Raw genomic sequence first — 12681 nt, 5'->3', positions numbered from 1 at the left:
AAACTCTGATATCTGAACATCCCCTGTTGCAACTAAAGCTGTTTCCTTTTGTCCTGTCCCCTGGCAAAGGGCAAAAGAGACCAAACCACCACCTCACTACAGCCTGCCTCCAGGTACTTGTTGGGAGGAATTCCCAGCTCAAGGTTTGTGAGGATGCCAAAAAATACTGAAAAATATAAACCCAAATAGCTGGTTCAAGGAATGGATAAAAACAGGTTACAGTGCAGATAGATCTGAAAATATGACCCAAATATTGTAATGCAGCATTTAAACAAAAGCAGTGATACAGGGAAAAAGATCTCAGTTCAGTTCTGAGCCTCTTCTTGGAGAGAATCCTATTCAGCCAAAGTGATCCAGTCAAAGGTGAGGCCTCCACCTGACTTGGTTCCTCCTTCCTTGAGGCATCACAGATGGCTTTGCCCCTGCAGTGCTGCCAGAAGGCTCTGCCTCCATCCCAGCAGTGAGATCCACGTGCTCTGCACCCCAGAGCATCCCCAGCTTTGGTCCCACCGCCTGCCAGCTCAGCAGCTCCTCAGCAAACATCAGCCTTTTGCCTTTCCTCCCTTCCTAATTTGTTGAGCTGCTTCTTCCAAGAGGAACTTTGATTATTTAGATATTTAATGATAAAGGGCAGGGCAGAAAACGTGCAGTGCCTGCTGCCAGCCCCAGAGGAGGCTTCTTGGTGCTGGGCTCCAGGGCTGTGCTCCAGGCTCTGCTCCCGGTGTTTATCCCAGCTGGGTGTTTTCCCCTCAGCCCTGGGATTGTTTGGCTGGGCTGGTGATGGATGGTGGAGAGGGCTTGTCTGGAAATGTGCTCCTGAGCCGGCAGGAAGCCGAGGGGCCTTTGCCAGCACTTCCTTCCTGCATACAAGGGGAGGACAGAATGGGAAAAACCTTGGCTGTCTCTCACCATGAGAAAAGGTCTCCCCTTCCAGCTGGATTACAGTAACAATATTTTAATCTTTCACAAGATTATAATATCCTTCCTCTCTAAGTATAGCTCCAGTGGCAGCTCAGAGAATGAAATGAACCAACAATGTAAAACTCAATAGGTGGTGCTGGAAGCTGAACAAACAGAGGTCCAGACTGGAAGATCCCTATCTTCAGCCAGGATATAAATCACCAGTGATCACACCTGTCTAACCCAGGACTGGACTCCAAGAGCAACCAGGACTAAGCACTTCAGCAGGAGGTGTAAAATGTACATGTGACATTTTACATACACTGAAAATGTGTCCCCCTGGACGGATTCATTCCTGGGCCTATTTCAGAAAGTGCATCTAAACTCAAACCACAACATTTCTTACAGCTACAAAAAATAAGGCTGCAATGAGCAATCTATGAATATTCTGACCAGAAATTTCTCATGAGCACCCAGGATGTGTTATAGAGACCTGAAAGTCTTTTTCCCCAAACCCAGCCTCTAGGTCCTTCTGTGGATGATTCATGAATCTCCATGACATCCTGAAGTGTCATCATCACCTGTTCACAGTGATAGACGTACATGCTGAGTATTAGAGAATAGATATTTCATGCTACCACAGGAATTTTTCTAAGATTTTCCATTTTTGAGCTCCAGATTCAAAGCCATGGCCAATGGCAAGGGCTTTAGTGTAGGCAGATGTTCAGAACCCCAAATTGCTCTGCCCCAGCCACGTGGCTGGGGACAGCCAGAGGAGGGCACACAGGTTCTGGCTCTGAGGACCTGTTCCACTGCTGGCCCAGCAAGGGGAGATCCCAGCAATCCCCTCATTTGTCTGGGCAAGTTTGCCCAAGCCAGTCTGTAAAAGGGAGGAAGAAATTCTCAGGACTCTTGAGAACAAAAGAATACTTCCCAAACCTGTGAGCAGACAGCTCCTCCTAACAGCCTCTATTTCTGACAAAGGCCTCAGACAAAAAGACCTCACCCATGAACAAAGAGTGAGGAACAATGTGAACTGTCAAAAAATAGCCCTCATGTCAGAGCTGAGAATGCCCCCTGACACTTCCAAGAAAGCTGAGGCTGAGCAGAGCTTGGGAGGCCTCAGGCACAGCCCTGGCACCCTCCTCTCCCAGCACAAACTGCCAGCAGCACTCAGTGAGGCTCAGCTCCCACTGCCAAAGATGGGCATGAAGAACAGAGCACATTTATGGCAGCTCTGAGCCAGAAGTAACAAACTGCTGTCCACTCAATCTCTGCAGCAGGGACCCTGACCCCTGCCTTGCTGGGACATACCTGACAATGTGTGCACATCTTAATGCAGAGGGTCACCAATTACCAAAGCAATTAATGAGAAAACTAAGTTATGGCAAATAGCAGAATGAGTTCTCTAACATAGTAATAAAACCTCTGTGTTCTTCTGAATTGGTGAGAACTTATAAAAAAATATTGCTAGAAAAATTTCCAGCCTGGACTAGAATTCTAAGAATGCTGATTTCCAGATGTAGACAGGAAACCTCAAAGATCCAATAATCTTTATGGCATGCAATTTAGCATTGATTCACACATTTTGCTTTATTTGTGACTCAGCATTCTCCTCCAGTAGCAGTAAGAAAATAAATGGAGAGCAAATCATACTGAATAAAAACTCACCTGTGGGCTGATCACTTGAGTCACTGTCCTGATTCATTCTCCCAAAGGCAGCACCAGGTCAGGATGGAAGGGAGGTTTGGAGGTTTTGGAGGTCAGACACAGCCCAAGCTGCTGCTTCTGGAAAGAAAAAGTAGATTTACTGACAAACTGTGGGAACTTCACCCTATGTGAGACAGGGAGTAACTGGTGTGTGATCCTTGAATTTAGCAGGAGAGTGGAGAACCTACATCCATGTGCCATAGGACATGTGCCTGAAGATCAGAGAATGCAGTGATAAACTGAATTGGGTCAACCAGAAGCACTGAAAGTGGCACCTGAGAGCTCACGGGAGGTGAAACAACATGGAGTTAAAAACACAGCTGGGCTCCTGGAATAAACTGAGCTCCAGATTTGAACTGCACAAAGAAGAGTCCCTAAAGCTCTTCACTTGAGAAGCCAAAGAAAACTTCTGCACAGGGTGAAGAGTGTGACTCTATGATCCTGAGGTCCTTTCCAGCTCAGCAGATTCTGTGATTTTCTGCAAACCCCAGACCTACCTAACCCCAATCCAAACAGGCCATGTGAAAGTGTGCTTCTGCCACAGCTACACAGCTCCTCCTCTTTGTTTGCTTGCCCTTCCACTCATCATCACATCTTGACTGTGGTAGAGTTGGGAACAGAATCTCTGTCTCCCAAATCCCAGTCCAGTGCCTTAACCACCACATCCTTCCTGCTGAATCACACTGCAGGATTGTTTATCAGGAAGGAAATTCCCCCTCGAGAGCACTAACTCTGAGTGTGCTGGTGGAACACAAATGCTTAGAAAAACACAAACAGAGAGGCAATAACAACAAGTGATTGAAGTCCCTGGACTGGCTGGAGGCACAGCAGCACCTTGGGTTTGTTGTGGAGCGATGGAAGCTCCACAGAGCAGGACATGACACAGAACAAGCAGTGCACCCAGATGGCCTCTCAGGAACAGCCTCCTGCTCTCCACAGATGATCTGTGACCCTGGAAGTCTCTCCCCCACATTTAGCACGAGGTCTGTGTCGCTCAGGACCACTTAGAAGGTTTGGATTCTCAGCAGGCACTGGGAAGGTCACCTTTGGGAGCAAAGCTGCCAAGTGCAAGCATTGGATGTGATGCAGAGGGTCAGAATAAACCTCAACATGTGCAAGCAAAGGGCCCTCACTGTCTTTAAGGTCTTTAGCTCCAAAATGAAAAGAAACCCAGGGTGTGTATGAGGGGAGGATACCAAAAATGGAATAAATATATTTTAGCCTAGACACAGTTTACCCCATTGGTCTCCTAGGGAACAAAAAGGATTGTAATTCCTCCATGATCTGTCAAAAAACACAAATCCCCTGAAATGGCAAATTCATGGTCCAGGACTCTGAAGAATTTGGCTCTTCTTGGATGGAGGGATGGATGGATGGATGGATGGATGGATGGATGGATGGATGGATGGATGGATGGATGACGGATGATGGATGGATGGATGATGGATGGATGATGGATGATGGATGATGGATGATGGATGGATGATGGATGGATGGATGGATGATGGATGGATGGATGGATGATGGATGGATGGATGGATGGATGGATGGATGGATGGATGGATGGATGATGGATGGATGATGGATGGATGATGGATGGATGGATGGATGGATGATGGATGAGGGATGGATGATGGATGGATGATGGATGGATGGATGGATGGATGGATGATGGATGGATGATGGATGATGGATGGATGGATGGATGGATGGATGGATGGATGGATGGATGATGGATGGATGGATGATGGATGGATGATGGATGGATGATGGATGGATGATGGATGGATGATGGATGGATGGATGATGGATGATGGATGGATGATGGATGGATGGATGATGGATGGATGGATGGATGGATGATGGATGGATGGATGGATGGATGGATGGATGATGGATGGATGATGGATGGATGATGGATGGATGGATGATGGATGGATGGATGGATGGATGATGGATGGATGGATGGATGGATGGATGGATGGATGGATGGATGGATGGATGGATGATGGATGGATGATGGATGGATGATGGATGGATGATGGATGGATGGATGGATGATGGATGGATGGATGGATGGATGGATGGATGGATGGATGGATGGATGGATGGATGGATGGATGATGGATGGATGGATGATGGATGGATGGATGATGGATGGATGGATGGATGGATGGATGGATGGATGGATGGATGGATGGATGGATGGATGGATGATGGATGGATGGATGATGGATGGATGGATGGATGGATGGATGGATGGATGGATGGATGATGGATGGATGATGGATGGATGGATGGATGGATGGATGGATGGATGATGGATGGATGGATGGATGGATGGATGATGGATGGATGGATGGATGATGGATGGATGGATGATGGATGGATGGATGATGGATGGATGGACGGATGGATGGATGATGGATGGATGGATGATGGATGGATGGATGGATGGATGATGGATGGATGGATGATGGATGGATGGATGGATGGATGATGGATGGATGGATGGATGATGGATGGATGGATGATGGATGGATGATGGATGATGGATGGATGGATGGATGGATGGATGGATGGATGGATGGATGGATGGATGGATGGATGGATGGATGGATGATGGATGGATGGATGGATGGATGGATGGATGGATGGATGGATGATGGATGGATGATGGATGGATGGATGGATGGATGGATGGATGGATGGATGGATGGATGGATGGATGGATGGATGGATGATGGATGGATGGATGGATGGATGATGGATGGATGGATGGATGATGGATGGATGGATGGATGGATGGATGATGGATGGATGGATGATGGATGGATGGATGATGGATGGATGGATGGATGATGGATGGATGGATGGATGGATGGATGATGGATGGATGGATGATGGATGGATGGATGGATGGATGGATGGATGGATGATGGATGGATGATGGATGGATGGATGATGGATGGATGGATGGATGGATGGATGGATGGATGATGGATGGATGGATGGATGGATGGATGGATGGATGGATGGATGGATGGATGGATGATGGATGATGGATGGATGGATGATGGATGGATGGATGATGGATGGATGGATGATGGATGGATGATGGATGGATGGATGGATGATGGATGGATGATGGATGGATGGATGGATGATGGATGGATGATGGATGGATGGATGGATGATGGATGGATGATGGATGGATGGATGATGGATGGATGATGGATGGATGGATGGATGATGGATGGATGGATGGATGGATGGATGATGGATGGATGATGGATGGATGGATGGATGGATGGATGGATGGATGATGGATGGATGGATGGATGATGGATGGATGGATGATGGATGATGGATGATGGATGGATGATGGATGGATGATGGATGGATGGATGGATGGATGGATGATGGATGATGGATGGATGATGGATGGATGATGGATGGATGGATGATGGATGATGGATGGATGATGGATGGATGGATGATGGATGGATGGATGGATGATGGATGGATGATGGATGGATGGATGGATGGATGGATAGATGGATGGATGGATGGATAATAAATAAATAAAAAAGAAAATTCAAGTTCAGCCAGTGCTTGCCATGACTCTGGGCCTGTGTGAAGAACCCCAGGTTACCTCCCCTCCCCTCCAGGGCCCTGGAAGCAGCAGGGCTCCAGGAGCTCCCATCTGGACTTGGCTGCTCAGCATCACAGCAGAAGGAAAGGGGCCAGGACATGACCCTGCCTCTTGTATCAATTCAATTGATTGGAGCTTGTTTTAAGGAGATCACTTCAGTTGAATGGAATTTTTATTAAATGATTATTGACTTTTGATAATTTATGGAAGTAATTTAATAATTTCCCACCATTTGTGACATAATAAGGTTCACTGGAAGCACTGAAGGCTCAAAGCAGCATGGCAGAAGCCAGCAGAGCCATGCTGCTCCAGAGAACACCCTCTGCCTCATTAGCTCGGACATTAAAAGTGGAAAGCAGCTGACAAACATCAACAGATGTCTGTCAAAGTCTGCTGGATTTTCAAGGCCATCCCTCAGCATTGTGAAGCCCTCCAGCTTGACAGGAATGTATTTTTCATGGAAATTCCTGCCCAAGTTCCTAACATCAATAAGCAAATTGTTGTGACCCCAAGGGCATAAGTACAACCTGAACCTCTGGAGGAAGCCCTGGATACCACAGAGTCTATCTCCCTGCGTGCCTGCAGAGTTCCACACCCAGCTCTCCCTGCTCATTTCACTCCTCTTTCCCATCAATCACTTCCAGCCCCTTGGAAAGCCAACCCTGGACACAACCAGCACACCCGGAGTGGCTCCGGGCAGCGCTTCCGGGGCTGTGCTGGAGCTGGGCTGGCTCTGGCCGTGCGGCAGCCCCGGAGGCTCGGCGGGCTCGGGCTCAGGTGCGCTCCCCTGTGCGCTCCCTGGTGTTTCCCTGTGCGCTCCGTGCGCTCCCCCTGTTCGCTCCCCTGTGCGCTCTGTTCGCTCCGTGCGCTCCCCCGTGCTCTCCGTGCGCTCCCCGGTGCGCTCCCCCTGTTCGCTCCCCGGTGCGCTCCCCCTGTTCGCTCCCCGGTGCGCTCCGTGCGCCCCCCCATGCGCTCCCCGGTGCGCTCCCCCGTTCGCTCCCCCGTGCGCTCCCCCGTGCGCTCCCCGGTGCGCTCCCCCGTTCGCTCCCCCGTGCGCTCCCCCGTGCGCTCCCCCGTGCGCTCCCCCGTGCGCTCCCCCGTGCTCTCCGTGCGCTCCCCGGTGCTCTCCCCCGTGCGCTCCCCGGTGCTCTCCCCCGTTCGCTCCCCCGTGCGCTCCCCCGTGCGCTCCCCCGTGCGCTCCCCGGTGCGCTCCCCCGTTCGCTCCCCCGTGCGCTCCCCCGTGCGCTCCCCGGTGCGCTCCCCGGTGCGCTCCCCCGTTCGCTCCCCCGTGCTCTCCGTGCGCTCCCCCGTGCGCTCCCCCGTGCTCTCCGTGCACTCCCCCGTGCGCTCCCCCGTGCGCTCCCCGGTGCTCTCCCCCGTTCGCTCCCCCGTGCGCTCCCCCGTTCGCTCCCCCGTGCGCTCCCCCGTTCGCTGCTCCGTGCGCTCCCCCGTTCGCTCCCCCGTGCGCTCCGTGCTCTCCCCCGTGCGCTCCCCGGTGCGCTCCCCCGGTGCGCTCCGTGCCGGGGCGCGGAGCAGCCGCGGGGCTTTGGCACCCTCTGCTGACAAACCCGCGCGGGGCTAACACACAGCAAAGCACCAACATCCAAGTGCTGGGCAGGGTCAGAGCAGTGACACAGGGACACAGGCTGGGCTCGGCTCTGGATGAATGCCCCAGCTCGGGGGGTGTCCCCAGGGATCACCCAGAGACGCTCTGCACTCACATCCCCACTGCAGTTTTGGGGTACAGCTGTGTTGGTAGAAGTGCAGTAAATGCAATCACCTCCTGACTGACACGTGCTCCAGAAAATTCCCAGGTGAAACAGAGAGAATTTCATGAATCATGGCATTTACAGAAGAAGGGAGAGAGGAAGGTTTGTCTTTGATAAAAGCACTTTTTTTTCTCCTTCTTTTTATTTATTTTTAATAGTGCTGAAGCTTTCCTTCTCCCCAGGGTTTTACTTGAATACCTCCAGATGTAGATGTAAAACTAAACAAAAAGTTTTTACAGGATGGATGAGTAATTTTAGAAATCTGCTAAATTTTCTCCATCTTGATCTGCTTCTCTCCCTGATCTCCCTTTCCATTCACTCACAGGAGCTGCAGCTTCATGTGTGGATTTCTCCTTGATCACTTTCACTCCAGACCACGTCTAACCATGAATCAAAGCAGAATAATCCAAGGATTTCCTCTCAAATCACCATTTCCTCTGTTTTCCCTGTTCCTGGCAAATCCCTCAGATCCCAACTGTCTGCAGCTCCTCATCTCAGTCCCTGAGCAGACGGAGTGGAGCCAGCGGCCCCTGCAGCCTGCACAGGTCCCCGGCCACCCCAGGGGCAGGGGCAGCTCCTTCTCTTCCCCCAGAGACACTGCTACCACTCCTTGGAAACCGTGTCACAATCCACAAGTTCCACAAGCTGTTGGCATCTTCATTTCCAGCTTCTTGTCACGTTTAACTCAGATCTCTTTCTGAGTGTTTCTCCCCAGATCTGACATACTGGGTAAACCACCAGCAGTGACTTGTTTTAGTAGATTTTGCTTCATTTCATTTCTGTTTGCCTTCTGCCCTCATCATTGCCCATGAGTCCTCCCCTGCCCTGCAGGGAATATCCTCGTTGCTGATGGCAGCAAGGAGAGGAGGACAGAGGGGGGTGACAGGCAGGAGCTGCAGCACAGATCAGCTGCAACATCTGGTGATGGCTGAACAGCTGGAGGAGACGGTGGCTTTCTTGTGGCTGAAGATCCTGACTGCTAATTGGAACAGAAATTAAGGGATGACTGATTGCTGGTCTGAGACCTTGACCAGTAGCTCTCATTGTAAAATGATGCCTTACAGTGCTCTGGTGGCTTTGTTTCCCCACCCTCTGCAAAGAGTTCTGTCCTGAGCATTCCCACCTGAGGGACTGCCACTCGTGCAATGTCCCTGTTCCCCCTCGTTCTTCCTGGGAAAGTTTCATTTCCCTGTCATCACCAGATGACCTCAAGGTCAATTAAGGCTGCTTATCAAATTCAGTTAAGGCTTTGCCAAGCATGAAGCCAGCAGTAACTGCACCACACTCTCCCTGTACCACACTCTCACTTCCTCACACTCACACCCAGAGCAAGAACAACAACATTCTGCTGGAGTGCAGGGACAGTGTCCAGTCCCACGAGGGCAGGACAAAGCCAAGTCATGTTATTCACCACACACTGTGCACTGACATTTATCTTCTCCCAAGCCATGCCAGTGTTATCTCCACCATGCCTGATAATAAATTGCTTTTGAAACTCCTTCATGGGCAGCTGTTCCCCACACTTTACATCCTGAACAAGCTTAGAGACCTTCTAAGCTCAGATCTAGAGATCTTCTCTAAGCTTATTCAGAAGGTAAAGGGTTCGGGAAGCAGGTTCTTAATGCAGAGATCAATTAAGCCACCAGTGAGATTAACAAGGTCACCTTTGGTGGCATAAATGGCTTTTACAAGGGATGTTGGTTTGTAATCAAGTCTGTAGAAGATGATACTGTAAATAAGGAGAGTCTTGAAGTTGCAGTTTTGTTCTCCTGGCAGCACTTCTGGAAGGCCAGAACAGAGAAACCACTCCTGAAAGTCCTGGGTAGGGAGCGAGGTTATTGCAGATGTCTGGAAGATGGGTCTGCAGCAGCCTCCTCCTGCCTCACCCCAACACTTGGGTCAGACTGGGGAACAGAGCTCTCCAGTTCAAAGGCTCAGGTTCATTTTCTCCAGTGTTTTGAGCAGTGACATGCACAGCCACTGTGAAACACCTGCTCAGATCAGGAGATCTCGGTAGCTACAGATGTCTCCACCACTTGTCTTCAGAAGTTGAGAAAAACGCAGCCTTGCCCAGCTTTTGGACTGTTCTGCATCCACAAACATTATTTACCTGAAAGGCATGTGTTTTCTGTGTGATTTATTAGCTGTACTTAGAGTTGCAATGATCATGCTCTAATTTCTCAGAAAGAACTATAGTTTATGCATAGTTTTAACCACCTTTTGAAAAACCTTTAAGTAGTGATGAATCGACCCATAAAATAATACAAATGTTAGAACCAACATATTATTCTCCTTTAGGCATGGGCAGGGATATCTGATTTTTGGCTGCCAAATGATTTGGCATCTGAACAACTGGCAACAAATTCAAAGTGAAACAGCAAAACTGTGGGCAACCACCAGCAAGACTGGCATTCCTCCCCTTTGCATTTGGACATGAAATACCATGTCTGCTCTGGGATGCTCTCACCTAATTCACTTTGTCACAGCTCCATCAAGATAGTTTGTGTGTGCACTGCTCTGCCACGAGCACCTCTGCTGGAAAGCAGGATGAACACACAAGTCCTCACTTGATCAAAGGAACCATGGAGAGAGATCTCACGCTGTGCTTCTCTCCTGCCTCACTCCCCACTGGAGCCTGCAGAGCCTACCAGAAATCCAGGGGCTGAAAAGCAAACCAGAGGGAGCCTGGTGTCTCCTGTGGTGCCAGCAGTCCAGCTATGTTTGTACATTTTAATTAACCTGGAGAAAGCCTTATTTGACACAGATTATTTTATTGAGAGTTGGGACACACCTGCAGCCCTCTGAGACAGGAGCACTGAGAACACTCAGAGAACAAATCCCGGTGTCTGAGAGGGAGGAATTCTGCCTTCAGCTCCCCTCAGCTCCATCACTGTCCCAGCTGCAGGGGATGCTGAGGGCACTGCCAGGAGCAGCAGGACCCTGGCACAGGCACAGCCTCCTCCCTGTGCCCCACTCAGCACACACAGAGCAACCTGTGACATTCCCAGCTCAGTACCTGCACACACACAGGAACCTGTGACATTCCCAGCTCAGTACCTGCACACACTGTGACATTCCCAGCTCAGTACCTGCACACACTGTGACATTCCCAGCTCAGTACCTGCACACACTGAGACATTCCCAGCTCAGTACTTGCACACACACAGGAACCTGTGACATTCCCAGCTCAGTACCTGCACACACTGAGACATTCCCAGCTCAGTACCTGCACACACAGGAACCTGTGACATTCCCAGCTCAGTACCTGCACACACAGTGACATTCCCAGCTCAGTACCTGCACACACTGAGACATTCCCAGCTCAGTACCTGCACACACTGAGACATTCCCAGCTCAGTACCTGCACACACAGTGACATTCCCAGCTCAGTACCTGCACACACTGAGACATTCCCAGCTCAGTACCTGCACACACTGAGACATTCCCAGCTCAGTACCTGCACACACTGAGACATTCCCAGCTCAGTACCTGCACACACACAGGAACCTGTGACATTCCCAGCTCAGTACCTGCACACACTGAGACATTCCCAGCTCAGTACCTGCACACACTGAGACATTCCCAGCTCAGTACCTGCACACACACAGGAACCTGTGACATTCCCAGCTCAGTACCTGCACACACTGAGACATTCCCAGCTCAGTACCTGCACACACTGAGACATTCCCAGCTCAGTACCTGCACACACAGTGACATTCCCAGCTCAGTACCTGCACACACACAGGAACCTGTGACATTCCCAGCTCAGTACCTGCACACACTGAGACATTCCCAGCTCAGTACCTGCACACACAGTGACATTCCCAGCTCAGTACCTGCACACACTGAGACATTCCCAGCTCAGTACCTGCACACACTGAGACATTCCCAGCTCAGTACCTGCACACACTGAGACATTCCCAGCTCAGTACCTGCACACACTGAGACATTCCCAGCTCAGTACCTGCACACACACAGGAACCTGTGACATTCCCAGCTCAGTACCTGCACACACTGAGACATTCCCAGCTCAGTACCTGCACACACTGAGACATTCCCAGCTCAGTACCTGCACACACTGAGACATTCCCAGCTCAGTACTTGCACACCACAGGGACAGTCCCAGCTCTGGACAGGCAATGCACAGTCCCCTGTGAATTTAAACCCCTCCTGCAGCCCCTCTCTGGCTGTGGTCAAACAGCTGAAGACACGCTCTGAGACAGCAGCAGAGCTTCTGCTGGGCCACAGAACACCACACAGCGTGAAAAGTCTCCAAGAAAAAAAGAACAACAGCAGGCTTAAACCTTAAAAGAAAATACAGACACTAAGTGGCTTCTGATGTTGGCTTGAAAGTAAGATACAGCAACAGAATATTTTAGGTAGATTTCATTTAAAAAACTACATTTTCTACAACATTATTTCTTATTATGCAGAATGTGTTGTGTGTAATTATTTGTGAGTATTAGGGTACAAAAGCAAATACCAGTTTAAACCCAGGCAAAGCATTGCACGCTCAGCAGGATGTTAAATATAAATATTTCATGGCTGAGCTGGAAGACTTCCTTAAGTACTGAATATTGATTTAAATTCTCTATATTCCTTGCTTTTGAGGAGTTACACAGATGAGAATCTATGCTAATATCAACA

The 12681-nt window shown here is 49.8% G+C and overlaps 1 protein-coding gene across 1 annotated transcript in view; it reads right to left on the bottom strand.

Moving 5' to 3' along the window:
• Positions 1-12681, bottom strand: part of EXD3 (exonuclease 3'-5' domain containing 3) — a 194101-nt gene that overhangs the window by 156939 nt on the left and 24481 nt on the right. The window contains exon 3 of the mRNA XM_005527312.3: positions 2572-2688. Coding sequence (XP_005527369.2) covers positions 2572-2608 — 37 coding nt within the window. The 5' untranslated portion in view covers positions 2609-2688. The remainder of the gene's footprint in view (positions 1-2571; positions 2689-12681) is intronic.

Source organism: Pseudopodoces humilis, chromosome 22, assembly GCF_049639895.1.
Source record: "Pseudopodoces humilis isolate 2021_Gansu_Grassland_sample_001 chromosome 22, ASM4963989v1, whole genome shotgun sequence".
NCBI classification, from domain to species: Eukaryota; Metazoa; Chordata; class Aves; order Passeriformes; family Paridae; genus Pseudopodoces; species Pseudopodoces humilis.
This window is presented reverse-complemented; position numbering and strand designations above follow the sequence as displayed.